Source organism: Planococcus citri, chromosome 4, assembly GCF_950023065.1.
Source record: "Planococcus citri chromosome 4, ihPlaCitr1.1, whole genome shotgun sequence".
Taxonomy (NCBI): domain Eukaryota; kingdom Metazoa; phylum Arthropoda; class Insecta; order Hemiptera; family Pseudococcidae; genus Planococcus; species Planococcus citri.
This window is the reverse complement of record NC_088680.1, coordinates 27,677,082-27,704,564: the sequence shown is the minus strand read 5'-3', so window position 1 is coordinate 27,704,564 and position 27,483 is coordinate 27,677,082. Positions and strand designations below refer to the sequence as shown.

Here is a 27,483-nt window from a genome sequence, read left to right as displayed (position 1 = left end):
TTGCCAATTGAAACAAAAAGAATTGTATTTTTTAGTTTACACAAGATCTCAAAGCTACTTCTTGGTTTTATGATAATAATACTTAAGTGAATGGTTTTTTGCAAGATTATTTTTTTTGAAAAATCCATCAGTTGCTTATTTTTTCCACAATGGTGATTCCATCAGAATTTCTGAAGTTTTCGCATGATGCAAAATTGTGTTATGTCCTGTATCAATTTTAAAAACTTGAATCGGATTCTTGAAGTACTGCAAAATGAACCAGAATGAACACTAATCAAAACTTAATGAATTAAATTAAACGCTATATACACCAAGACATCTAAAAATTTTATCTACTGATTCGAATGGACTAGGTAAGTATGTATAACTGAAACGTAATCCCCACTTCTGATAAAAAAAAAGTATGTACTCAAATACCTCTGATAATCCATAAGCATCATCATCATCCAGTGGATTTTCCACACATCTTATCAGAATGCCCGATGATTCGAGTGATACTTGAGGAATTCGGTGATCACGTACTGCTTTACCCACTGTGTAAATTCTATCAAGCAACAGATTCATCGCGTTTTCATTTGTCATCCCTGATGGTAGTAATGACAAACATAGTTTTTTCTTCGATTGCCAACCATCCAATTTTTTAATAGATTTAGTGAACTACGAAAAGGATTGAGTTACTCATATGATTTTGCTCAATATACCTACTAACTATAAGAGAACATTATTATTTTTCAGTCATCTTCCCAAATGCACTCACTTCTTCTGTTGGTGTTGTGGGTGAAAACGTTGACACCATACTTGAGCATATATTCATTTCCAATAGTTCGTTGTTGGAATACCTTTCTTTTACCTCTTTCCTCGTCTGGAGATTTACCAGATATAATGGAGAACATTCTATCAAGTAGAGATATCCTCTTTTTCCCTCCTTTTCTAAAATATCAGCCACTTCTAAAGCCAATAATCCACCCAGACTGTGACCAATTATGCAAAACTCCCTGTCCGAGTTGAAATTTTCCAGTATGTACTGCGAGTGATTATTGAAACAGGTTGATGAAATTATTAATGCATTGTGAATAAATTGCGAAATTGAACCTAGTATTAAGAAGCTAAATTACTTTGGCAAAATAATCGCGTAATTCTTTCAACGTGAAGTCTGCAACTTCGCCAAAGTGGTACTGGAAACACAGCACTTGTCCTGGTAATGTTTTAGCCAATGATTGCATTGTAACAGCTAATCCTGTTGATTTGTTTTTGTGACACATACATCATCAGATACGTTAGATTCCTCTGTGATATATTTTCCAAAGTTTACAAATAGGTAGTTATGTAAAATCCATTTTTACCTTCTACTCCAGGAAAAATAAAAGTCGTTGGATGTTCGTTGAAAACAATTGGCTTTTCAATATCGTTTTCATCGATGGGCAAGCGACGAATGGACTTATTTGCAAGTATTTCATCCATAAAGATTTGCAGTTGTGTTCTAATTTTTTTACCTGTGAAATTTTCGAGTAATGATGTAGTTTTTACCAAATGAATAAATGCGGGTACTTGGTGAGAAGTGTTAGCAGAGCATCCCGAATTACCTGTTTTCAGTGAATTTTCTTTTTCTTCTTTCATTTGATGTAATTTTACAAAGGTCATAGTTCGTAGTTCTTCTACACTGAAAATTACATTGAATTCTGATTCGAGAATTTGTTTTACCTCCACTCCCACAATAGAATCCATGCCAAGTTCTGGGAACGTCCATGATTGATTTATAGTCTTCAGGTCTTTGATACCTGTGAGGTTCTTTTAGTTAGTGGGGCATTTCAATAGTTTAGAGCAATACGAGTAGTCCGAGTACATATGAATTCCAAGCATCTCCTAGGCATATTGCATTTTCGGAGAAATAAGGTTAGGTATTACATCTCAGAAAAAGTGAAATTTTAAAGGACAGTGTTTGGTTGCAGGGTGTCATAAAAATCACAAAAATGTGAAAATCAATTTTTTTGAGATGTAACGTTTATAACTCCAAAAGTGTGATATGAGCAGATTTTACCTAATATATTTGCTACTGCACTTATAATATCAGCATCAGTTCTCTTTTTTTCAGCTACTACCACACTAGATACAATGGGATGACGAGACTCTTTCATGAACACATTGAGTGTCTCCAAACAGGATTTAATTTTTTGTAGCTTTGTTCCACAAACTGTAAATGAGGAAAATGTGTTTGATAATTTGATAATTATGGGTATTGGTTTCATGGAAACCATATCTTGTAAAATCATCTCACTTGTGATTTCGGTTCCTGCCATCTGTTCGGTTAAGTCTGCTACAATACCAACATCCCCAACGGCTCCCCATTGAATTACCAAAGCGGGTAGATTATCTGCATGTCTGATTTCACATATCCTTTCCATCACAGAATTGGCGTAAGCGTAGTTACTCTGGTTTTGGTTACCCAAACCACAAGCGGCACTGGAAAATGCGACGAAGTATTTCAAATGCGGGCACATTTTTCTGCTCAAGTTGTCCAAATGCTTTGTTATGATTGCCTTCGACTCGTTTGTCAAACGGAAGCTTTCCTCAGTTTGTTTAACAAATGGATCATCTTTAAGGATCTATGTAAATGTATTTTGTGAAGGATTAAGCTATAGTTAAATGAGCTGTTGAATCTCCAAACAATTCAAACTGATTTATATCTTAGCATGCTTACCACTGCGAGATTGAAAATCCCTTCTACTGGTCCTAATGTATTGGCTGTTTGTAGTAAATTCTTTACCCCTGTTTCTTTTGTCACATCTTCTGTGAATATTATTACTTTTACTCCGTATGAACGCCATAATTTAATTCGATATGACTGGTAACCATTTTTGATTCCTGTTCTTGAGCTTAATACAATATTGCGAGCACCTCTCACGATCAACCAATCAGCCAGCTCCATTCCCATTCCACCTAGACCTCCTGAAAGTATCTAATAATTAGTCGATGAGGCCGTTATTCGTGCACACTTTTTCAAGAAAGTCAATTTGTCAAAACGATGAAATTGGAAAATTTCTGTGTGGGTAATATGCAGGGCAATGAGAGGGGGCAAAGGGGGTGGTTTGCCCCCGGGCTTGCGCTTTCTGAGAGCCTGGCAAAAGAAGGACTTGTGATGAAAGAAACCCCTGTTTTTTTTTACTTCTCAAAACACAAAATTTTCGAAAATTTTTGCCCTTGCTTCACTTTGGCTTCTTTTTTTTCTAGGCACATTATTACATTTCTAAAAAAAATATCATTCAACTTCCAAAGTTTTAAAGCGAAAAAATAGACTTCTCGCATGAAAAGTATCATCATTGGTATGCCTCTCAAAATTCAAATTTTCAAGAGATTTTGCCCTCACTTGGGCCTGTTTTCTTTTCTTTTTCAAAATTGACCTCCTAAAAGAAATTCCAAAATTTTGAAAGCCAAAAAAACTCCATGCACAAAAAAACATCGTTTTCAGACCTCTCAAAATGAAATTTTCAATAATTTTCAGCCTTGTTTTGATTTTGTTTCTTGTTTTATAATGAAAGAATTCACATTTGAGCCTCCAAAAGTCGAAACAGAAAATGAAAATGTTTATAAGTCATAAATGAATATGATATCAATCGACAAATTTTCAGTCGAACTCCCCCCCTCTTTCCCCTTCAAAAAAGTCTATATGTATACATATGTTTCGTCCGGGCGTGCATTGGTTGATTGTGCACCCCCCCCCACACACACACACACACACACACACACACACACAAAGATGACTTACCTGCAATAACATAAGCGTTATGCTTTGGACAATAAACTTGAGGCTGGCATTTCTTGGGTATCAAAGTTGGTTTGCCTTCTATGTCGTTCTCCTCGTCATTCATTTGTATTAGAACTTTGCCTATGTGTTTTCCTGCTGCCATGAACCTGAATAAATTTGAAAGGCGTGTTGATTAATCGCTTGAGGAGCTGCTCTGTGCTAAAAGTTACCTATGGTACCTAAAGGCGGATTCCACTTCGTCGGCTTGGAAAATTGTTCTGTGTATTGGTTTTATTATTCCTTGGTCAAATAGCTCTAACATCTTATTCCGAATTGCGAGTGCCAGTTGCCTGTTACTTCGCACAACCAAGTCTAATTGTATACTATGAAATGTTATGTTGTTTATGAAATGCTCCAAATCTAATTGAAAAATTTGGTAGGTAATATTTTTAGTATATGAAATGAACGATTGGTTCTGTAATGAATAAGTATTTTTTTCTGTACCGACCTAAAGTATGTTTGTTGAGCATATCATATTTTCCTATCTCTATAAAATGCCCAAACGGAGCCAAGCAACGTACAGAAGCTTGCATTTTTTCCTCAATCAAACTATTCAGAACTACGTCCACTCCACGTCCATTTGTCTGCTGCATTATTAACTGCTCAAAAGATGTATCTCTGGAGTTACCAATGTGACTCTCTGGAATCTGTATGAATTTTTACACGTATGATTACAATTTTCTATAATATAGGTAGGGACCTGGGACCTATTGTTTTTTTTTAAATTGAAAATAAACGAATTTCATACTTGAGGAAATGTTTTTCGTATGAACTGTACTTTTTCAGGTGTGCCAACAGTAGTAAATATTTCACATTCGTGATGAAGACATATGTTAATGGCCGCTTGGCCAATTCCACCACTACCTGAGTGTATTAGTACTGAACATCCTTTGCGCAAATTCGCCTTAAAGTAGAAGGCCATGACTACCTGCAAAGTTAAATGAGTTGAATTGTGAGAAATTCTCTGCATCTAGGAATAAAGCCAATGAATGATTAAATAAAATTGCATAAAAAACAGTCTTTGGGTATTTTTGGGAGGAGTCTTTTCTTGTTATTATTTTCACCCTCGTCATCAAACTATGTGAATACACCCAGGGTTGGGCAAACTCTTTTTGAAAAAGAATCTAACCTCGAAGCTTTTTTTCTGGGGGGGACTCGGAAAAGTTTGAAATTATCAAAAAATTTCCACAAAAACTAAAAAAATGAACGAATTTGAAAAAAATGAAAAAATGAAAAAATGAATAAATTTTGGTAACTTTTTTTAAAAAAATGTTGAATTATTGGAATAGTAAAGTGCGAAAACGAGATTAGAATTACGATGAAAATTCGTAAATCTAAAATTTAGCATTCAAGTTTGTACCTCAGTAGTTATCTTGCACGTCAAGGAGCCCGCTCAAGAATTATTGCACCCCCCCCCCGTCGATCTTCTGGGACAACTTTTTTCTTAAAGGGGGAGTCCTGAGGAACATTTCTAGCCCTTGTACTAAAAAAAAGTGGCCCTACTTACGAAATGGCGGACATTTTGAGATCAGCCGAAATCGCAGATTTTGCGTTCCAACATAGGCCTTGCACGAAATTTTTTAAACCTTACAAAGGTAGATCGAAATATCAGGCAACAATTCAAGTGCTAAAGTGCATTTTTTGATTTTTGGTGAATTTTTGAAAATCAAATTCAGGACAAAAATGAAGGGAAAAATCAAAATTTTACCTAATTGACCAAGAAAGCTGAAATTCGGGATATACCCTATTTTCGACATGCCAAATCGATTGGAAACTATTTCAAACCGTTTTGAGCAGTTTTGGAGTCTCCAGAAAATTTTTGAAACTCGAAATTTCCACAAAATTTCATCAAAATGGAGTTGGAAAGCAGAAATTTATTCTGTAAACTAATTTCAATGCACTACGAAATTTTTACAAAATTTCATCAAATGGAGATGGAAAGCTGAAATTTACTCTACACTCCAATTTTAACACTCTCTGAAGACGACTTCAGGTGGGTTCAAGTCATTTTGGAACCTCCAGCGACTTTTTGAAAATTACTGGAGGCTCCAGCAGATTTTTCAAACTTTAAATTTTTACAAAATTTCATCAATGGAGATGGAAAGCTGAAATTTATTTCGCAGACTAATTTCAATGCGACATGAAGTCGACTACATGGTGGTTTGAAAAGGTTTTGAAGCTTCCAGCTACTTTTTGGAAATTTCAATTTTCCAAAAAACTCCATACGACCTTTCAAAAAGTCGCAGGAGGCTCCAAAACGACTTGAAATCCACCAGCAGTCGACTTCGTAGCGTATTGAAATTAGTTTGCGGAATTAATTTCAGCTTTCCATCTCCATTTGATGAAATTTTGTAAAAATTTAAAGTTTGAAACTTCGATTTTTTTCTCTCAAAAATTCAAATTATGTACAGTGGCCGGAGGGGGGGTGGTATGAAAATTAGGGGCTTGCAACTTCGATTCTGCGTCCCCCTCAGAAAAGAAATGCAAAAAAAGGCCTGCAGTGAGTTAAGTAATCAGTTATCACAATAATTTTAATATGTAGTATGGTTCGTATGTTTCGATTGCATCGATTTTTTAAATCGTCTAGTTGTGAATTTGTCGTTATGTGTCATCAATTTCAATTTCAATTTTTATGTGCAATACTGCAACATTTATTCACTCCGTGAAATAATTACCGTGGTGTATATGGCAGGAATGGTGGCTGCTTCTTCTAGCGTCATATAATCCGGTATTTTCCATATCCAGTCAACGAGAGGTTGAACAACGCTCGCTATCGCTTCTTTTCCTACAACACCCATCCAGCGTGTGCCATTGCCATCTTTTCCGGAAAATTCAAAACCGTGGTGACACTAAGGGGATAATCAAGATTTAACGAATGAATGTTTCCAGAATAATAATGCATATGGATAAATTGTTTTAATCAAGTTACTAATGTATTTTTTTTTTCAATTTAAAATCTTTAACATTTTTCCAAACCACGTGAATAAGTATTTTTTTTTTTAATAGAGAAAATTACACTTTAAGCCTTGAGGAAAAATTTATTTGAAACTGCAATAAAATAATAGGAAGTGTAAATCAAATTCATGTTAATATATAGACTTGAATTTTGGTCAGGTTGGTAATTTTGAATGGGAGACAAGGATTTCCAAAATGAAGCGATTCAATTTTGTTAAAATGAAAATTATAAAATAGAAAACGTTGACGAAGGTTCCAAAATTAGGTTGATGGTGTAGGGTGTCTCTTATGCTATATTGCGAGAGAAAAGGTTTTCGACCGTTTTGTAAAGAAAAAATTGTAAAAGAATCAGTTTTCCATTTTTGAAGGTCTCCCATCCATACACATAAATAACTTTGAAGAATTACATTTTTTTTTTTATATGAATGTAATTGTATAGGTCAGATACCTAATACTTTATTATTATTTTCAAGATTGCATCTCCGAAGGAACTCATCTACCAAAAATACGATTGAAAAACTAAAAATGCATGTTTTGCCAAAAGAATACGGTTGAAAAAAATTCCCAAAAATTTCCACGAATAATCCATCCTGCAAGTTTGACGGTTGCCAACTTTCAATGATGGCAATTTTCAATTAGGTATTGAAATTTGCAGTTTCACCGGTGTTGGTTATCACACACTGTCTGTACGTTTAGATATTCTTACCTCCTCTAATCGATTATAGAAAGGCAGATCTTCCGCTGAAATTCTTCCACTTGCCATCATAACATCTCGGAAATTTAAACTACTATAATATACACGAATGGAATTTTGGTGAGGATTTTCATCTCTGTAATTGATTTGTAAATTCAAAGAGGTCACAAATTAACCCGGTGAAAAAAGGCTAGGTGTGTAAAATTGTGAAAAAATGATTCCATACGTGTCGAGGTTTGATCTTTCGATCCATTTGAATGATGAGAAATTACCACGTTCTTCTTGTATACACAGTGCATTTGTTGTTTCCATAAGGTTTACTGGTTCAGCCTGCCAATGGCAATATGTACCCCACTGTCCATTCTTGAAAACATTTTGGCATAAACCTTTATCCAGTTGATCTTTATAGAATGAATGATCCAATGAGAAATCGATCGCTTTGTCGTCCATCGCATAAATACATCTTTGAGTTGAGGACAGAAAATCAATTACTCGTAGTATATACATACTTACCAACTTTTTAAACAATGTTAATCAATTTTGCGCTTGTGTTAAAAAAAATAAATAAATAAGTTCATTGCATCTTGTGCTCCTGGGAACTCATTGATATGCAACCATATTTCAACAAATGTAACATTGGTTACCTATTTACTAGTTTAACCAAACCACATTGGAACCACTCACCTTAGATTCATTCCTTTTTCTTCTTTTCTTAAGGTATTGAAGAATCCTAGTATTCCATTTTTCGGATCTTTTTCGGCATAAATGATCAATTTCTCGTTCCGTTCCAAGTCGATAGTTGCTAGTTCATTTTGAACATTTGATACCCAAGTGTACGAGTCACTCTCTACTTTAGCAGTTTTGTAAGATGATTCATTTTTCACCGACTGTAAATGAATCGACAATCAGGGATTCGAATCATTAGCTTAGTTCAAAAGATATAAATAGTTCAAGTATACCCAGTTGAGAATTCGAATTTTATTGCTTTTTTTTGTATACATATAATAGGTACCTACTTTATTCAAGAGGAGTATTCTCTCTGTAGTGTTGATCTTACGACTAAAGCAAACATTAAATCCCAATTTTTCGTATGAGTTGATATCTTTGGTGACAGGTTCTTTTGTGATGATAAATCCATTGTCTTTTAATGCTTGGCGTACATTCTCAAGAATCTGAGAAAAAGAGGCATCAGCTATTATTAAATTGAATTTTGAACTTCTTAATTTCCAGCATACGTACGTCAATTTTGCTGCATATATCTGACAAAGCGATCAGCGAGCAGCTTTTATCGTTAGGTAATTTTTCATTCGATACGGTAATTTCTTTTGGCACTTGAATGTCAGCCGTTTGATCAGAGCTCATTAAGATGGTTACATCGGGCTTGAAAATTGAAAAAATATCACATTGCAATTACGTACCACAGGTTTCCAAAAATACGACAGCGAAATGTCTGCACTTTTGCTCATTTTTTTCTCCGCAGGGCTTGTAGACTCATTGGGCAAATCTCAAACACACATTTCAGCAAGGTTCAATTTTTTCATATGATGCCTCAAAGTCCAAAAATGTATGATTGAGTCAGGTATTTTCTGTTTAAAGGTAAGGGTACCAATGATTGACCCCCTAGTTTATTTTTTGAAGTTCTCGGAGCCAAATTGAGCTGGAAATGTCGGTGCTGGCTTAAACGATAGCTTGACTAGTCTACTTCAACATCCCAAAGCCCCAAGACCCAACATTTTCATTTAGGTACTATCTTTTTTTACATTTTCTGAAAAAGTTCAAAAATTCAAACAAAAAAAAAGTGACCCAATGATTGACTCCCTAAAAAAACATGTTAAAAATAAGTAAAAAAAAACACCGAAATCAAAGTCTGAAGGCGTTGAAACAAATATTTATTACTTAATACCTGAATATAAAGTGTTTAGAACATTTTTACAAATATGAAAATTGGTCACTCACCAAAAAAAAAAGTGACCCCAATATCGACCCCCTCAAAAAACGTGTTAAAAAATTTTAAAATGAGTGAAAAACACCAAAATCAAAGTCTGAAGACATTAAAACAGATTTATTACTTGACGTATCAACATAAAAGTACCATAGAACATTTTACAGGAAACTTCGGCCCATTTCGGTTTATCTTTTGGCATGTCTGTAGCAAAAAACAAAGTCTTGAAATTGCCAAAACAATGGGGGGTCGAATTTAGGACACTTCATAAAAGCAACTTTGACCAGAAATTTGAAAACTCACCGTTGAAATTATCCAAAAAGTAAATAGCACTAATTATTCGTTCAAGTGTCCGCTTTAAATAAAAATTAACACGAAATTTATCCGCCAAAAACTATTTTCACAAGCTCACTTCGAACAAAATTTAAAATTTAATGTTGACTTTCTCATTTTCGTTTTTTGCTTGTAATTTTTCGATCACCATTTGTTTTTACAGCGGTGATTTTGGTCTCATTCGTTTTTTCTCTGAAAAAGGAATAAGAAAAATGTCTTTCCAAAAAGTTTGTGGCAATATCAGGCGAAATAGAGTGGGGTCGAATTTAGGGAGGGGGTCGATCATTGGTACTATTACCCTTAGGTCATATTTGGGAGCCTCTTTTGACACGAGTGAGACGAAAAGTATTTTTTATGCTTTTTTGTCAAAAAAATATTCAAAAATTTCAAAAGGTGTGAGAGGGCAGCTGCAACCTAAGAGATCTTCTAGATGTGATCCACAAAGAGGGAGAATTTTTGAAAAAAATCGTCGTTTTTTGCCATAGTCTTTATACCCAATCGGTTTTGAGGAAAATAGCTCAGATCCGAAAAAATCCAAGAAATTTTTTTAGGATTTTACTGAACGGTAAAAACGCAATTTTTAGCCAATTTTAGAAGATTCACGTTCTCACACAACCCTCAATATTTGACCCGTTGGCATTTTTTTTTGCAGTCTCTCTACATGCTTCCATGCTCCAGTAAAAAATTAGCAAAATTGATGACCAAGAAGTTTTTTTTTTGAACTTGTATTCGTACTTGGATCATCGGTAGACTATTCAGTGAATTCCAGATTATGGATGACATAGTTTCGATTTCAGAATCGTGGTCATGGCCAAGTAATTCGCAGGTTTTTACTTGAATTTCCGACATGTTTGTGAGTGCAATGTAGGTGCACGCGTGGACTGCCAGATTTAATTCCATTTCCTTGTGAAAATAATTTTCTATATAATTCATGATCTATTACCTAAGCAAATTATTCGGTTTAATTGAAGTTAATTTTCAACCTCGTCGTTGATATAGGGTACAAATTGATATTTTTGCAGAACTGGTTCAGCTAGATTTTTTTGACGAGTAATAGTCTTACAACTCCACCCAACCATCTGAATACCTCCGGAACTCACTAGACGATGTTCCGGCGAAAAATGAACAGGCAACTCTGCAGTACACATTTGACATTGGAGTAGGCAAAGATATTTTGTAGATGAAAATTTTATTAGAAAAGTAATAGTAGGATATCACTTACTAGGCTTGTCCTTGTCTAGTAACTCTATTTGTTGGAAATGTTTCTGGAAGTCGATAACGATTTTACGTACAAACGTTGGTATGAGAAGTTCACGAGTATCAAGACGCAATATTTGTATTTGAGCCATGTTATCCATAAAAACTGGAAAGTTATCATCCCAAAATATCTCGCCATAAGTACCTGAAATATAAATTGAATATAAACAAGAATAAGTAGGTACACCTATACTGTTATAGGTAGGACTGGTGTATTTTTAAAAATCTGTACATATAGGTGGGATGGAACACCACACTCTTGGTATACCTACCTTCATAATTCACTCCAGCAACTTGTTTGAATAACCCTTTATAATGATATCCTCTTAGCCTTAATTCTTTATAAAAATCATTAGTACTCAAGTTTACATCATTATTGGAATCAGTATTGTGAATGGGTACGTTTAATGTTTCTTTATAAACATTCTCGAGAATTCTGACTGTCCCTGAAGCTAGAATTTGGCCGTTCTCCGTTACATTAAAGTGTTTATTACCGGCGGTAATTGATACTAGTAATTTCAGTTGTCCTGAAATCAAGCATTTAATTTCATTGCATTAGATACACTGTGCTGGAAATTTCGTGCTATTTATTGCAGTTGATATGGAACGGTCTGCCGAACCTTTCTGAGGAACAATTGTTGCTCGTTCAAAACGAACGTTCTCCAATACTACCGACGTCTTCAAATTTTTCTTATCTCTTATTTTAGTTACTGTTTCTACGACTAACCACTGCAATGAATTTAGAGAAATAAATTATTTACTCATAACTTGTAATAACATTCGAAGAACTTGGAGAGTGTGTCAGACGAATACAAACCAGGTAACCTAAACCGGGATATAAATTCCTTCCATCTATAACGTGGTCTTTTACAAATTTGTATTCATCCTCTATTGTTCTGATATTGAATTCTCGCTCGATACATAATTCATTTTTGAGTTTTCCAACCGGCCATTGTTCATCATGCTGCCATTTAATTAGCGAAGAAATTGTCGGAGTTGCTCTGCTAACTGGAAATTCCACAGGTGGATATAACGCACTCAACTTTGGAACACATCCAGCCTCGTACATTCTATACGTAACATACGAGTAAACTGAATAATAGATTTTTCTTCATTTTATGTTTTTTCAAAGCTAAAAAAAAAAATGATTGGTGGTTCAAAAATTTTCCTCTCAAAGGAATAAATCACAACTCGCCAAGGCCAACTTCAATTTATCTGAAAATTGGGCAACTTCAAGGGCGTATTCAGGGGGGTGATTTGGGGTAGAATCACTCCCCAGGGCCAAAAAATCCTTAGGTCAATATAATTTCCTACGATTTCTTGCATTGAATCACAGGAAAAAAATCATGTTGTTTTATGTTTCTAGGGAGATAATTTGCTACAAACTTCAAAATTCATTGAAAATCACATTATCTCCCTAGGTACCATAGTTGCATAATCTATGTACTAATTGAAGGGTTCCTTTCCAAGTCGGCCTAAGTCCATTTTTTTCGTTTCGAGAAAAACACAAATAAGTGTTTTTCTCGCCCTTCCGCTTCAATAATAAATGATGTGATTATATGGTTGTAAAGCTTGATCTTTCTGCTTTAAAGTACCGTATTGGTATTTTTTTAATTTTGCGTATTTTCAGCTCCAGAGCGCGTCAAACAGACAGAAAAAGTGGACTTAGGCCCATTTGGAATTATCTGATGTTAAAAATTTCGAAAAAGAGCTGAAAAACGCGTTTTTTCAAAAAAAATTCACGAATCATTAATTTAATACATTTCTGAAACAATTTCATTCGAAGCACCTTCAAATTTCGTCTCTCGAAAATCGTTGAAAAACTTGAAAAAAAAAACGGCACAACCGCACTTGTATACAAATACTCGTAAAAAATGGATTTAGGCCACTTTGGAATAATCAGCTGTTTTTTCGAGCCGGCAAAACAGCGCTCCTGAGCGAAAAAAGTAACGCCAGGTGTTGGGACAAGGTGATAAAGGTGTTAACCGACCTGTACCAGCAGATGGCGCTGCTAACTCAAAAATGATAAAAATGGACTTAGGCCGACTTTGAAAGGAACCCTTCAATTATTTTTGTTTCTTGAATTATGAATTTCCAATGCTTTTGTTTGCTTTCCTTTTTTGAAATTGAAATTTATGGAAGCATATTTTTCGTTATTTTTTTTTTTTCATTTAATGAGCCATATACAGCAACTTATCGGCTAGAGGCTTGTATTTACGAGTGAAAAGCTTAAAATTAGGTTATACAGGAAATAAAGATAAGTATGTACATACAATTTTAAATTTTTTTATCTAATTTTGTTGAGATTAGAAATTTAATAACTTCGTCTGTGTGAGAAGGGTTGTCAGAGAGGAGGACCTGTAAGTTGGTTAGAACTTAGGTGTCTGGAGCGTTCATTCTGGTAGGAAGGGCAGTCTATTAGTAAATGAGCAATGTTTAGGGGGATGTTGTTGCATTCTGGGCATAACGGAGGAGGCTGTTTGAGGAATATGAATTGGTGAGTGAGAAGGGAGTGGCCAGTCCTGAGTTGGGTGAGAAGAACCTCAGATTTACGTTGATGTTGCTCAGAAGTTTTCCATAAAGATGTGGTGTTTTTGATGCTTTTGAGTTTAATTGAACTTGGGACCTGAGACCATGAAGATTGAAATACTTCATGCATTAGTGTTTTGGAATGGAGTTTCAAATCAGATAGAGGGATTGGTATGTTGGCAAGGGGGAGGTGGAGGTGTGCCTGTTTAGCTGTTTTGTCTACTAGCTCATTTCCTTGAATCTGGGAGTGTGAAGGTATCCAACATAGTATGGGTGTGTTATTTTGGAAGAGGTGATATAGGATATGAGTACTTTAGAGTCAAACCCAGAATTTTCAAAAATGAGGTTATGATCGTTTTGGGTACAGTTAGTAGGTACGCATCGATTGCCATTCTCCGTTTTTACCTATCTGACACAATGACGCAGTCAGGGGGGTCCAAAGTACCAGGTCAGAGTCAAATTCCGAAAAATGTCCAAAATTTTCAAAAATGAGATTATGGTCGTTTTGGGTACAGTTAGTAGGTACGCATCAATTGCCATTCAACATTTTACCCCATTCGATACCATGATGGTTAGGGGGTCCAAAGTACCGGGTTCGAGTCAAACTTTGAAAAAAATACTTCAAAAAAATTTTTTTTTTTATTCTAGTCGACTATAAACAACCTTGAGATACTTTCAACAGACTTGAATCTAGAATTATCCCTCATTTTATTATGCATTTTCGTGTATTTTCGATATTTTTTACAGACTTGGAGTCAAAACCAGAATTCTCCAAAATGGTATCGTGAATTACTGCTATGGAAAGACTTGAAAAAAATTTTTTTTTTGTTAATTCGATTGTTACCTGAAGCACTATATATAGGCGAGATCAGAAACCTGCTACTACTGATTCCCACCTTTCATCAGTTTTTTGCGTTTTTCTCAAAATGGTGAAAAGTGGAGAATTCTGGGTTTGACTCTAAGGTACTCATATGAATATTTTGACCTATAGTTTTTTATTGATAAAAGAGCAGATAAAGAGTCAGTAAAAATTATGACATTATTTATAGAAAAATCAAGGGAATATGAAATTGCAGATTTAATTGCATACTTATAGTTCAGCAGTAAGGATAGTGCAAAGGGAGGGGAGAGCAATGGGGATAGATACATCGCCATGAATGATTGCACATCTAGTGAATTGTTGAGTTTTTGAACCATCAGTATATATATGACTGAATTCTTCATACTTGTTAAGAAGGAGAAGAAAATGTCTTTTGAGTATGATTTTTGTTAAATTCTGTCAAGGATAGGTCAATAATAGGGTTAAAAGATTGCCAAGGTGGGATAGGGTTTACTAACAAGTGGTGTATTTTAATGATATTTTCTTCAATTTGTTGGAGAAAAGATTGGAATTTTACAGATAGCGAATGTATAGGAATTATATATTCCAACTTTAAGTTGAAGTCAGGGTTTGATTTTATGCTCAAGTATGTTGATGTGGAAATATATTGTCTACGTATGTCAAGTGGGCATTCAGAAGCATCATTAAGAAGGCTTACAGTGGGGGTAGTTCTAAAGGCTCCAGTGGAAATTCGGACAGCTGTATTTTGAATAGTGTTTAGCCTGCATAGGCGACTATCAGGGGCATAAGTATAGACAGAACATCCATAATCTAAAACTGGTCTGATGAGTGTGCGGTATAGTTTGAGTAAGGTATGACGATCAGAACCATAAGAAGTGTGTGAAAGTTTCTTGAGCAGATTCATTTTTTTGAAGCATTTGGATCTGATTTCTTCTATATGAGAGGACCAGGAGAGGTTATTGTCAAAGATGATACCCAAATATTTAACAGAGGGAAGGGTTGGAATTGGAGTATTATTGAAGTGTATGTTTATTTCATGGGCACATTTATTTCGTTTGCAAATATGAAGGGCAGCAGATTTAGATTGAGAAAATTTCAAACCATTTTGTTGTGACCATGATAGCAGCTTTATAAGGGAGAAAAAGTGCTCCTTTTGCTCCAGCCTTCCTGATCATTATTGGAATTGAGATAGGTACTGGGATTTTTCTCCCTCAGAACGAAAAATATGTTATCCAACTCAGGAGTAAAAATGATTTCCGACAATTTTGAATTATTTTCCTCGCGACGCTTAGGCAATAAACCTCGAAAATCGTCAAAAATCATTATCGCTTCCTAGTTGAGCAAACTACTAATTCAAGTCTGAGGACGTGAGGAGTGTCAAGTTAAATCCAGAAAAATCAATTTTACAATCAAAAATGTAGTAGATATTTTTTACTCTTTGGATTGACAAATTTCCAACATTTTACCCTCGCTTCGCTCGTGTTTATCTGAATTTCATTATAAATAGGTATATAAACAATTTACTGGATAAATTTCAAAAACCTCACTCTGATCGACACGTTTTTCAATCTGAAATTCAGCATGAAAATGTCTGAAATGTGCCTACTATTGAAATTGTTATACATATGAGCCCATTGGGAATTTTGTGATTTTTGTCCCCTACTTATGAGTCATTCATCACCCCCCAGGAGGAAGAGAGATGCTAGGAGATGATTCACACCTTTTCGGAGCCTCCAAGTGAATGTGAGGGGTTCTCGTTCCTGCAACCCCCTCCCCCACCACTTCCTAGTTCCTCAAACACCTTGAGAAGAAAAGCAGCACAAACGAATGCCATGTTTGGTCATCCGGATCAGGTGGAGGCGGGGAAGAGCACCTCAGTAGACAGGCAAAACACCTAGTGCTAGGAAGTTGGATTTCTTATGTATAAAAAATATGTACTCACCGGCCTATTGAATTCAATAAAAACTCAACTCCGTTTTCGTGGTTTTTGAGTGTCAGTGGTATATTTGTCACGGTTTTGGGTAACGAACGTTTCAGTACAGCTTGTAATAAACCGTGAGGAGCGATTTCTATGGTTATGGCGTTGCTAGGTATATGACGACAACCTTCTTCAAATAATACGGAGTTAAGTATATTATTCGTGTGGTAATCGGCTGAAGAATATTTTACTTGATCCATCCCCCATTCGGATTCTGGAGCTGATGTACATATCCACTTTTCTGAACGAAGTTTTGGTTCGGTTATTACCTGGTAAAAATTGGTTATTGGATTAGAAAAATTGTTAAGTGTTGAGGTGGCTACTTAGAAGATAAGAGTCGAAGGTCTTAAACGTTCCTAAATTTTTACTCTTACTTCGTTTTGTAACAATGTCAATGTTTTTTGGCCTAGCGGAGTAATATAGCGACTGTGGTATGCGATGTTTGATGTGTTCACTGATCGCACAAATATCTCTTTTTCTTCCAATGTTTTGATAAATTGTTCCACATTTGGTGTAGGGCCAGATATTGTGCAACTTGTCGGGCCATTGTGGCAAGCGATATCGATTTCATTGGTGATCATCTCCTTCAGTTTTTCGTAACCCACTCCTGTGCAACGCGTGTATTGAAATTTATGCTTTATTTTACTGTTTTTTTTTCTTCTAATACTTGGCCAATTATTCAACAATATCGAGTACTTGCCTACAGCAGCCATTGTGCCGTGAATCAATTCGGTCTCGACTGAAACTAAACCACGATAATAAGCTGCGAGAAGCGTTTGCTCAGCTGTGAAACATCCATCAGCATATGCGCAGCCCAATTCACCGAGTGAATGACCTATTATTCCATCAGGATGTATTCCAATCGCTTGCAAAATATCAACCAAAGCTATCTGTAGGCCAAAGTAGCTCATCATAATTTTATACCTATGATATTTTATGTCAGGATAAAAAACATTGAGTTCGATTGCGCTATATGTATTTACTTGAATTGCTGCTATTCCAACGAATGAGTTCAAAATATTGTCGAATATTTCTGGATCATCGTCTGTGATTATTTTAATCAAATCGATCTGTTTTGATTGCATTATCTGATGACTTTTTTTGATCGATTCGGCAAATATTGGTATGTTCATCAGTGATTTAGCCATTCCGGACCATTGGGAACCCATACCGGTAAATACAAACCATACAGGTCGCTTCTCGCCTGAAAAAGACTGAAGAGTACCCATTTATTTAATTCACTGTTGGCGTTTTTTTTTTATTTTTGAAAATTTGTTTTTTTTTCACTTATTTGGGGAGAGAACTTGCAGCTGATTGGTCAAAAATTTACTTTTAAACTCAGACTTCTGAAATGAGAGCTTAGGAAATTCATTTTTGGCTCTTTCAGAGCGATTCGAAATTTCCGTTCACTTTTCTCAAAAAAATTATATTTTATGAAAGTGCATAGGTACCTACTCATAAAGCTCTCACGATTTGCCCATGAATTAATTGAGTTGCTTACTGTTTGGGATTTTATGTGTTCTTTGTTCTCATCCAAAATTATGAATCCTCTTTGAAGATGACCGCTTATATCATCGCTAAAAATCTCATGTAACAGAGCTACATATTCTTCATCTTGGTAATTTTTCTCAAACTAACAAATAAGCAAATTAAAAAAATTATGATTATTTTTTCTCGAAAAACTGCTGTAGGTAGATATTTTTACGTTACCCACATCATTGAAAATGCAATCGATAGCCTCTTCGTTACGTCCAGACACGGTCAGCATTTTTGGTATATCTTCATTCATAGATTTAGTGGGCTGTTTAATTTTATCATGACGTGCCAGTAATAGATGAAAGTTTGCACCACCTACTCCGAAAGAATTTAAAGCGAAATACTTTCCTTCTACGGGCGTTGGCTCTGTAACAAGCTTGAGAATGGAAATACAAGTAAAGTTCGCAATACGGTTGAATGTGTGAATTCTTATAATACTTATTGCATATTCTTGGTAGGGTTGGGTAAAGGGTGCTTCAAAAGTACAAAGAGCCATGTTAGGTATTGGTGAATACTATACGTATTTAAAAATTGGGCAAGAGCAAAAAAGTTGAAAAAGAATCGAACTCTTTAAAACGGGACCTTGATTTAGATTTAGATTGTTTTCTTAAATTGGTTTCAAAACAGTTGGGTTGGAACTCTTCTACAAAATGAATCGAATCGACTGAAGAGTTGATTCATTTTCAAAAATAGCTTGCCCAACCTTGATTAAATGGCACATGTTTATGTAATGTAGGTATAGGTACCTGTAGCTGGCCATTGAGTAAACCCTTAACGTTTGGATTCGGGCTCGTGAAATGCTCATTTGGCGGAATAATTCCACTTTCGAAAGCCACTAGTAATTTTGCAATACCGCATAAGGCAGCAACTGACTCTGTATGGCCTATATTCGATTTAACCGATCCGAATTTCAGTGGAGTCTCGCGTCCTTGACAAAAAAACTCTGCAATCGAGGTGCCTTCTACAAAATCTCCTACCTGCAGAAAAAATAAAATATTCAGTTATTAAATTAGCATTGAACTTAGCGATACAGTCAATGGGATAGCGTACAAAAGCACTTTTTGAAAATATGTATTTTTAAATTAATTTAACTCGAGCGTTGTTCAATTTTTTTGAAAAACATTTCCAATTTATATTCATTTGTTTTGTTAAAAATGAAGGATTTGAGCTTTTTCAAAACTTTCATTTTCCAAGATGATTTTTCTTTGTTAGCTCAACTTTTTTGTGATTTGGTCAATTGGGCAATTTGTTTCCCCAATATGGGAACCTAGAGAACCTCCAAAGGGTTATGGTGTTCTGGAGCCTCCAACAGATTTTTAGATTACTATTCCAAATTTCATGTGCTGATCCTTGTCCAAAGTCCAAAACTTGAATTTAATTTCAATCCCATTTACAACATATTTTTTTTTTTTTTTTTTTGAAACTGAAAAATTCAAAAATGTTTAATGGTCGATTCAGAAGGTTGAAAGTAAGATCCACATCAAAAGGGGAGTCGCGATGAGGCCATTTTTTGGGCCCGGACAGTTATCGACTCGATCACTCTTAAAATGTTGTAATAAATGTTCCAAATCTGAATCCGCTGCTAGTTGGTTCAGAATGATCATTTTTTGGGCTCCAGGGGTTCTCAAAATTGCGAATACAAAATAATTTTAGGAACCACTGAGTATTATTTTCAATAACTTTTTAGCGTAAAATATCTGTTTGAATCCAACAAACGTTATGCGAGGTGATTTTTCTGTTTTCGACTCTCGGAGGCAAAAATGGAAGGAGGGTTGATTTTTGGAAAATTTTGGAACCACCATTTTGAACCTACCCCTTTGAACCCGGCTAAAATGCTTTTTACAGTTCATTAGCATCTGAAAGACCTCCATCCTACCAAATTTTGAGCTCAATAAAATTTTTCGCTGGTACTCAAAAATCCAATTTTCCAATTTTTTGTAATTTCGATATTTTGGGACCCCCTGGAAAACTAAAAACCTGTGATTTCCACCAAATGTAATGTTTTGAGGTACATATATTTTCAATGATCTGAATGAATAAGATTAATAAAGTTTCCTATATAGTCGTAATTTTGAATCCTTTGTTGAGAGCCCCCCCATTTTAGGCACTCCTAAAAAAGGCGTTCATGCAAATTTTTTTCAAAAAAATTCAAGAATTTACATTCAAAGTACACTAGCAAGTGCTCGATAATTTTTCATTTGATTTTTTGGAAAAAATTGCATAAACGCCTTTTTATAGGGGTGTCTAAAATGGGAGGCTCTAAAAAAGGGTTCGCAATTACGAATATATGGGAAACTTGATTACACTTATTCATCCAGATCTTTGAATATATGTGTCATTCCGTAGGTAAAGGGCCCATTTGGTCGCTTCTATTTATTGAGATAATCGTGTTTTTTTGTGAAAAAGTTGAAAGAATCGATAATCAAGGTTTTGATAGATTTCGATGTAGAACATATCCGACTATCGCGTGTTAAAGTATCAAGGCTGCAGGTGCGCCCCAAGCAGAGAAAAACAGAACTTAAATTTTTCTAAGAAGGGCCCATTTGGTCGATTTTGTATTTTTTGCCGTACCCTCCGAATTATACTGCACCTAGTCACCAGTGGTAACATGTATACCACTCAAAAACGCGATTTTGCTAGCTGCAGCGGTAGCCAAGTGGCATCAGCTATGGATTACTGAACCAGAGGTCTGAGTCCAAATCTCACGTCCAGTAGAAATTTTTGAAAAAAAAATTTTTACGATTTTTATTTTTACAAGTTGAATTTTGACAGAAAATGTAATTTAATCATTTTTTTCTGCTTTTGAACAGAGTAGGTAATGAATTTTTATGTGAAATTGTAATTCATTAAATCATTATTTTTCAGGCTTAAAATGTTCTAAACATGAAAAGATTGAGTAAAAAAAATTGTTATTGCAGGTGGGTAGTAATATTTGACATCAGAAACAATAATCTTCAATTTTAGGTATGAAGGTTTTGGGATTATATGAAATTTCAGCTTTTTTCAGAAAAAAAACTTTGAAGGCGATTTTCTCAAAAGTTGAGTTTTTCAAATTTTTAGTTCTGGATTTTTTTGGAGGTTTTTTTTGCACTTTTTGGGCTTCTATCCAGCTCATATGATTGCTCCGGAGGTCTACTTCACCCCCCCCCCCCACCTATAACTCAATATCGACCAAATGGGCCCATTACCTGCGGAATGACACATATATGTACGTGCATCTAATAAGGTCCCACATTGTCGGTATGGAGTTATGAGCAGGGTGGTATACTAGACAAAATTTCTAGTCGAATGAGACTTCGCGGAGCCTTCCAAGTCCAAATCTCGCTGATATATGTGACTTTGAAGTTGAAATTTCAAAAAAACACATTTTGAGAAAAACAAGCTTAAAGTTTTTGCAAAAATTTTCCTCATTTAGATCGCTTTTTTACCATTTTAACACAAAAAACGCAACAATATAGCATCGATCATGATAAACAGCTGTCTCTTACATCCAACCAGTCATGTTGCTAGGCAACGTAGTGCAAAGCGAAGCTAGAGTGGTAACACTGGCACCTGTGCGAGTATTAGACTGGCTGCGCGACGGCAGGAAGGGAGTGTACACCCAATTGACAACGAAAAACGCGATCCGCTAGCGAAAACGCTGGCGGATAGCTAGTTTGTCCTAAAAAGTCGCTAGCGTTTTCGCTTTTTGCCATTAAAAACGCTATCTGGAACTCTTTTCACATGGCGGAAATGACAGCAGATAGCAAAACCGCTACAAACAGTTTTTATCACAGAGCATTTTTGAGGGCAAAAAGCAAAACCGCTGGCGTTTTTGAGAGCGAAAAGCGAAAACGCTATTTCAGGTATTAATTTACTTCAGCATTTCGCGTTTTCGCTAGCATTTTTGTGATACATGTTAGAATTTGGAATAGTTTAGCTACGAAAACATCTTTTAACATTTTGCTGTTGAATTTTTCGCGAAAAGGAACTTGAATTAAATAATTAATTCTAAAATGGATTTCAATTTAGAAGGTTGAAAAACATTTATTTTGATGCTTCATTCGACAAAGTTGAAAAATTTCATTTTTTTTTCATCTCCCTCCCTGAAAAATTTCATTTTTTCTCCATCTCCCTCCCTGAAGATTGAGTCTTTAGTTTGGGATTAGTGTTGTATCCGATTATAATCAATTATGAAAATAATTGATCAATCAAGGTGAAATATAATGTAAATGCGATTATTTTTTTCCTGATAATTGAGGATGAATTATACATCAAATAATCGCATGTTCAGTTTTTTTGGCATAATTTTTCAATAATTTGAATACGTTTTCTGCAAAAAGTTGGATTTTTAAGTATGAAAAATCAAAATGAGAGGTACTTTTTGAAAAAGATTTCGTTATTTTATGAAAATGAAGGTAAAATTGAAAATTTTGTAGAAAAATGGGTCCAAAATACAAAAAAAACGTTGTATTTTTGCATGATTTATTCCAAATTCGATTGTAATCGATTATTTTTGAACGATTAATTCAGACAGCAATTATTTTTTTGTCGATTAATTTTTTTGCGATTATTTTAAATAATCGCATTTGATACAACACTATTTGGGATAAAAATAAAATACAGTTTTCTGACTTAAAAAATCCAAGGAATTAGCTGATAATGTGAATTTCCAAGCTCTATCCTTTTTTTAGTGAGGATTGTGTGTGCCTTTAATTTTCAAGTGAAACTGTTGTCCATTTATTACACTTTTTTGGGACTAAAATTTAAAGATTGTTTTTGACTCAAAAATCCCTGAAAATTTGACTGCTATGTACCCCAAATTGCTTGTCTTAAAGTACATATCTTTTTTTTAGTGTGAAGCACTTTCAGTTTCAGAAACCCATGAAACAGCATGTTTTTCTTTTTTCTGGAAATGTTTCACAAATGACCAATTTCTTTTTTAAAAAAATATTTCACTGTCATAAACATATCACATACTGTTCAAACACATCTCAAAAAATTAGAAAAATTATTGGCTACAGATACATATATTTGAGTGGATAAATTTCTCAAAATTGATCAAAAAAAATTACCTCCCTGAACGAGGATCGATTGCCATATATGCTTAATTTAATACCAATTTCTAAACCTGCAGTAGTGGTGTACTCCTGTAAATGAAGTTAACAAACATCCCTTTCATCAGTACCAGATACGCGGGGTAGGAGGAGATCAGCAAGAACCAAAGACATCCCAGAGAAAGTAGAGAAGAAAACCAGTTCCATCACTCATTCACTATGTTGGAGTGTAAGGGGGAGATAATGACTTTTCTGTGCAACTACAACATACTACCTACCTAGGCGCCTACCCTACACATTCATATTTCTGTTAATTGTGGTTGTAGTTTTGTCACAAAAGGAATCTTTTTCTTTTGTTTGGTTACTTGTTCCAGCTACGCATTACCCCCTACAGTGAATAGCATACCTTGTAGAGCGGATTCGCTATTCGCCAGCGAAAATGCTATAGCGAAGTGGTCCTAAAAAGTCGCTAGCGAAAACGCTCTCATATTTTGTCACTAGGGCAGTGTTCACATTTCATTTCGTGGAATACGGATGGAAGGTCGAAGCGACTTGCGGTTTGCAGCATTTGAAAGAGCAGGGTTGACTCTATCAGAAACGTACCGTTTGACTTTCCTATGTAAAAACTTCTATAACTCCGAAACTAAAACCGACAAAGTGGGACCTTCTTAGATGGACGTACACAATGTACCTACCTCAAAACGTTACGTTTGGCGCAAATCGCAGGTTTCTAGTTTTCCAGGGGTTCCCAAAATATCGAAATTACGAAAAATATGGAAAATTGGATTGGATTTTTGAGTACTAGCGAATTATTTTATTGAGCTCAAAATTTGATAGATACTAACAAACTGTAAAAAACATTTTAGCGGGGTTCAATGGGGTAGGTTCAAAAATGGTGGTTCCAAAATATTCCAAAAATCAACCCCCCCCCCCATTTTTGGGCCGAGAGTCGAAAACAGAAAAATCACCTCGCATAACGTTTATCGACTTCAAACAAATATTTTACGCTAAAAAAGGTTTTGAAAATAATACTCAGTGGTTCCTAAAATTATTTTTTATTCGCAACTTTCGGAACCCCTGAAGCCCAAAAATGACAATTTAGGATACCTAACCACGGATTCGTTTTTGGGACATTCATTACAACATTTTAAGATTGGTCTCGTCGATGTTCGATTCAGTTTTGATATTTTTTACATTTTTTAAGAATTTGCCAAAATTTGAGAAATAATGAATTATAGCAGGCACGTGAATATATTATCTCCATGAGAAACGCCAAAATTTGGTTTATAGGAACCTTATTTTTAGCATTTCGACTGGAACAACTAATAACTTTTTATAATCTGAGATTATGAGCAAAAGTGCGTATACCTACCTGTGTTCCTGTACCATGAGCTTCTATGTACGAGATGGAGCTGGGGTCGATGTTGATCATTTTGTAAAAGTCTTCGTAAAGCTGTTTTTGTTGACTGATTGAAGGATGCATCATACCTTCTTGCTTGAAACCGTCACAATTGGTTGTCGAATGAATGATATCGGCATAAATTCTTTTAGCATATTTTCTTTTTTGAATAAACATGGAGACTACAGCTTCGCTTCTAATGTATCCACCAGCTGCAATTGCACGATTGATCAAATGGTGTTATTAGGTAGATAGGTACGTATTTTTGAGTTAGCCGCCAAAGTACCTACATATACTAAAAACGACCTACCTCGCGCATCGAAAGGCGAAGAAATCTCTGTACGCTTAGAGTGAATAAATGATGACACCTGGCTTTGGCCGCTTTCGGTAAAGCAGAAATTTGCCGAACACACGATTGCTCCTTCACATTGTTCATTTTGAATGTACCTAATGGCCGTATCCAAAGCGTATCCAGATGACGAACACGCTGTATTCACATTACAACTAGGTCCTGTTACAGAATTATTGTAGGTACAAATTTAATGGTGTCGCTTGTGTGAAAAAGAAAGTATCTCCAATTACTTTATACTACCTTGTAGATCAAACGTATGTGATATTCTGTTGGCACACATGAACTGGCCCGCACCAAGGGCACTGTCGTACATTGCGTTCGGCTGAATAGCCGGATCACCATCGGTACTGCCTTCCCATAATGCACTAACTACAGCTATGCGTTTACCTTTTATTTGTTGCAAATTGTAACCTTTGGAAAGGAAATTTTAAAACTTATATTTGTTACTTTCATCGATTGAATAATAAATAAGGCTCATTGACTCACCTGCGTCCAATATAGCTTCGAATGTTTTTTCAAGCAGAATTCTCAGACCAACCATCATTCCAAGGGATAGGTTATAAGTTATGTGAAAAAAAGCATAATCAAACCGATCGATTGATTTCACAGTACCTCTGATTGTAGCTGTTCATCAAGATACAAATATTATGGTTTCAAATGAAAGGTTTTCTATCAATTTTCAAATATGTGTAATTGTGTATATTAGCTAAAGACTGGAATGCTTCAGAACGAACTAAAACCACCTCTATTAATCGACTCAGCGAATTAGAGCATAAATTAAATTTTAGCTTTCCTATTTTTCATTAAGTGAGTAAAGTTTTTGTGGATAATACAACTTCAAAGAATATGTTGGAGGTTCCAGAACTACTCAATACGGATCGAAATCGTTCTCAACCGATTCAAGGGCTCAAAAATAGGAGAGCCGATAGGTACTTATCAAATTTCAGCTTTTTAGTTCAATTTCATAAAATTTTGATTTTTTTCACATTTTTAGCCCCTTCACAGAATTTGCAACAATTCTCAAAAATTCGAAAAATGCACTTCAGCCCTTAAAATTTCAGCGTGTGATGTATTTTTGTACGTTTTTTCGATTTTGCTATTTTTTATTCAAAAATGTATCTGTCGTTTGGGATATATCTACCTTGTGAAGAATGCAATGCAATGGAATCATATGTATTACTCGAACGCAATGAATATATTTCATTTACAGTCAAAGACGATTACGAACTAACTTATAAGGGGGAGGGGGTGATGTGGATGGTAAAAATAGCGACTGGAAATTTTGAGAATGCCGACTGGTAACTTTTTTCGCGATAAAACTTTGCCAAATTGGGTGTCTGAGGGCTTTCTGAAAATATTTTGAATAAATAATTTACAGGTAGGTAATTTATGAAAAAAAAATCAAAAATTTTTCTAACTTAGTTGGTATTTTTATAATTCAGTGGGAATTTCATTTCAAGTTTTGAATTACCTACGCAGTTTGTTGAAAAAAAGGGTGAAATCTTGCAAATGCTGACTGAAAAACGATGGGAGGAAAAAACACCCTCCCCCACCACACAAACCGTCGTACTGGCTCATTTTAAAGTACATACAAGATATAGGTAGGTGTGCATGATTTTGTTCTACTCTTTACTTACTATCGCCGTTTATGTCGACTTTTGAATACATATCTCTCCTTTTCAATAAATTTTCCTTGAATTCTTCGAAGTTTTCGCTGTTTGGAAACAGTCCTGAAATTCCAGTAATCACAATGTCATCCTCGTGGTAATTGTCACTTTGCATCGTCATCGTATCTAAGCAGATGCTGTTATTCGTAGAGAAAAAATGAAACTGGATTACGAACACTTAAATAGGTACATTGACTGTAGCAGTGAAAAAAATGCGGTGAATTTAAATTCTGCCCGTATTTTTATAGATGCTTAAGTCGCAAACTTTTGTTATCGTATGAGTATAAATTACATTCAATTGATATGCCTATTATGTAAAGTATAGAGTTGTTATAGCTAATGATTTTAGGTTTTTGTGCATGCAATTGAATGAATAAATTATTGCAAATGTTGTTAGGTATCACGCTTGAATTCCTTTTAATTAATATAGGTACCTGCCTATTAAATAGAATAGAGAGTTATTATAGTAACTTATGATTTTTGGCTTTTGTGCAATTAGGTACGAAAGTTCAAGCAACCTATGAATGCATTCTTTATGCATATACTTATTAATACGTGAGTTATACCTTGCGATTTTTGAGAAAAAGGTATACTTAAATACAAATCTTCTGCTTACAATGGCGAGTTGACTTTCCTCTAAATTTAATTTTATGAACTGATAACCTTCACTTTGGCTCAACAAAACTGTCAATTGAAATAAAAATGATTGTATTTTTTAGTTTACAGGAGACAGGAGATCTCAAAGGTATGTACTTCTTGGTTTTATGATAATACTACAAGTGTGTAGGTAAATGCTTTTTTTGCAAGAAAAAAATCTACCAGTTGCTTATTTTTTCCACAATGCCCGTGAATTCTTCAAAGTTTTTGCTGTTTGGAAATACCTACTCTAGAAATTACAGCTGAGATCACAACGTCATCTTCGTGGTATATTTCGCTTTGCGTCGTCACCTTTGATAGGTTTCCACATTTTACGAGGAATAAATAATTGACTCTTTAAGTAATTGTAAGACGTAGCTGCACATCACTGTGATGAATTTATTTAGAATCAATGTTCTGATATATTTAAGCTGATGATGGAAATTTGCGAATTATAAGGTTATATATCATTTGTTTTGTTATTATGTGTGTGTAGGTATAGGTACTTATGTGCATTCACATTTCA

General features: G+C 35.0%; 2 protein-coding genes across 2 annotated transcripts; both read right to left on the bottom strand.

Annotated features, from left to right (window-relative positions):
- Positions 1–16,999, bottom strand: LOC135843294 (fatty acid synthase-like). The gene is made up of 27 exons (XM_065361126.1): positions 16,706–16,999; positions 16,296–16,600; positions 11,801–12,053; positions 11,604–11,712; positions 11,256–11,510; positions 10,949–11,128; positions 10,710–10,861; positions 10,462–10,629; positions 8,691–8,831; positions 8,468–8,623; positions 8,136–8,338; positions 7,678–7,914; positions 7,464–7,587; positions 6,478–6,651; positions 4,551–4,730; positions 4,251–4,449; positions 3,982–4,162; positions 3,764–3,909; positions 2,699–2,946; positions 2,276–2,603; positions 2,039–2,191; positions 1,584–1,778; positions 1,344–1,493; positions 1,116–1,237; positions 758–1,024; positions 418–657; positions 1–246 (listed from the first exon to the last, which is right to left on the bottom strand). Exons 1-27 carry the CDS (start codon positions 16,910–16,912, stop codon positions 136–138), a joined length of 5,184 nt encoding a protein of 1,727 aa, XP_065217198.1. The 5' UTR covers positions 16,913–16,999; the 3' UTR covers positions 1–135.
- Positions 16,918–26,528, bottom strand: LOC135845138 (fatty acid synthase-like). Its single transcript, XM_065363602.1, has 11 exons — positions 26,292–26,528; positions 25,141–25,278; positions 24,895–25,065; positions 24,613–24,813; positions 24,276–24,514; positions 18,614–18,844; positions 18,046–18,243; positions 17,833–17,964; positions 17,315–17,545; positions 17,036–17,221; positions 16,918–16,938 (listed from the first exon to the last, which is right to left on the bottom strand). The coding sequence occupies exons 1-11, from the start codon at positions 26,440–26,442 to the stop codon at positions 16,918–16,920; spliced, it is 1,899 nt and encodes a 632-aa protein (XP_065219674.1). The 5' UTR covers positions 26,443–26,528.
- Positions 26,529–27,483: the final 955 nt, after the last annotated feature.

Coding starts and splice junctions, on each gene's coding strand:
- LOC135843294 (XM_065361126.1), bottom strand. CDS start 16,912: ATGATCACCAATGAAATCGATATCGCTTGCCACAATGGCCCGACAAGT. Junction 1,494..1,583: donor AGAAAATTCACTGAAAACAG/GTAATTCGGGAT, acceptor AAAATTTCACAG/GTAAAAAAATTAGAACACAA. Junction 247..417: donor ATGCTTATGGATTATCAGAG/GTATTTGAGTAC, acceptor TTCATTTTGCAG/TACTTCAAGAATCCGATTCA.
- LOC135845138 (XM_065363602.1), bottom strand. CDS start 26,442: ATGACGATGCAAAGTGACAATTACCACGAGGATGACATTGTGATTACT. Junction 24,814..24,894: donor ACATACGTTTGATCTACAAG/GTAGTATAAAGT, acceptor ATTCTGTAACAG/GACCTAGTTGTAATGTGAAT. Junction 24,515..24,612: donor TTCGCCTTTCGATGCGCGAG/GTAGGTCGTTTT, acceptor GTGCAATTGCAG/CTGGTGGATACATTAGAAGC.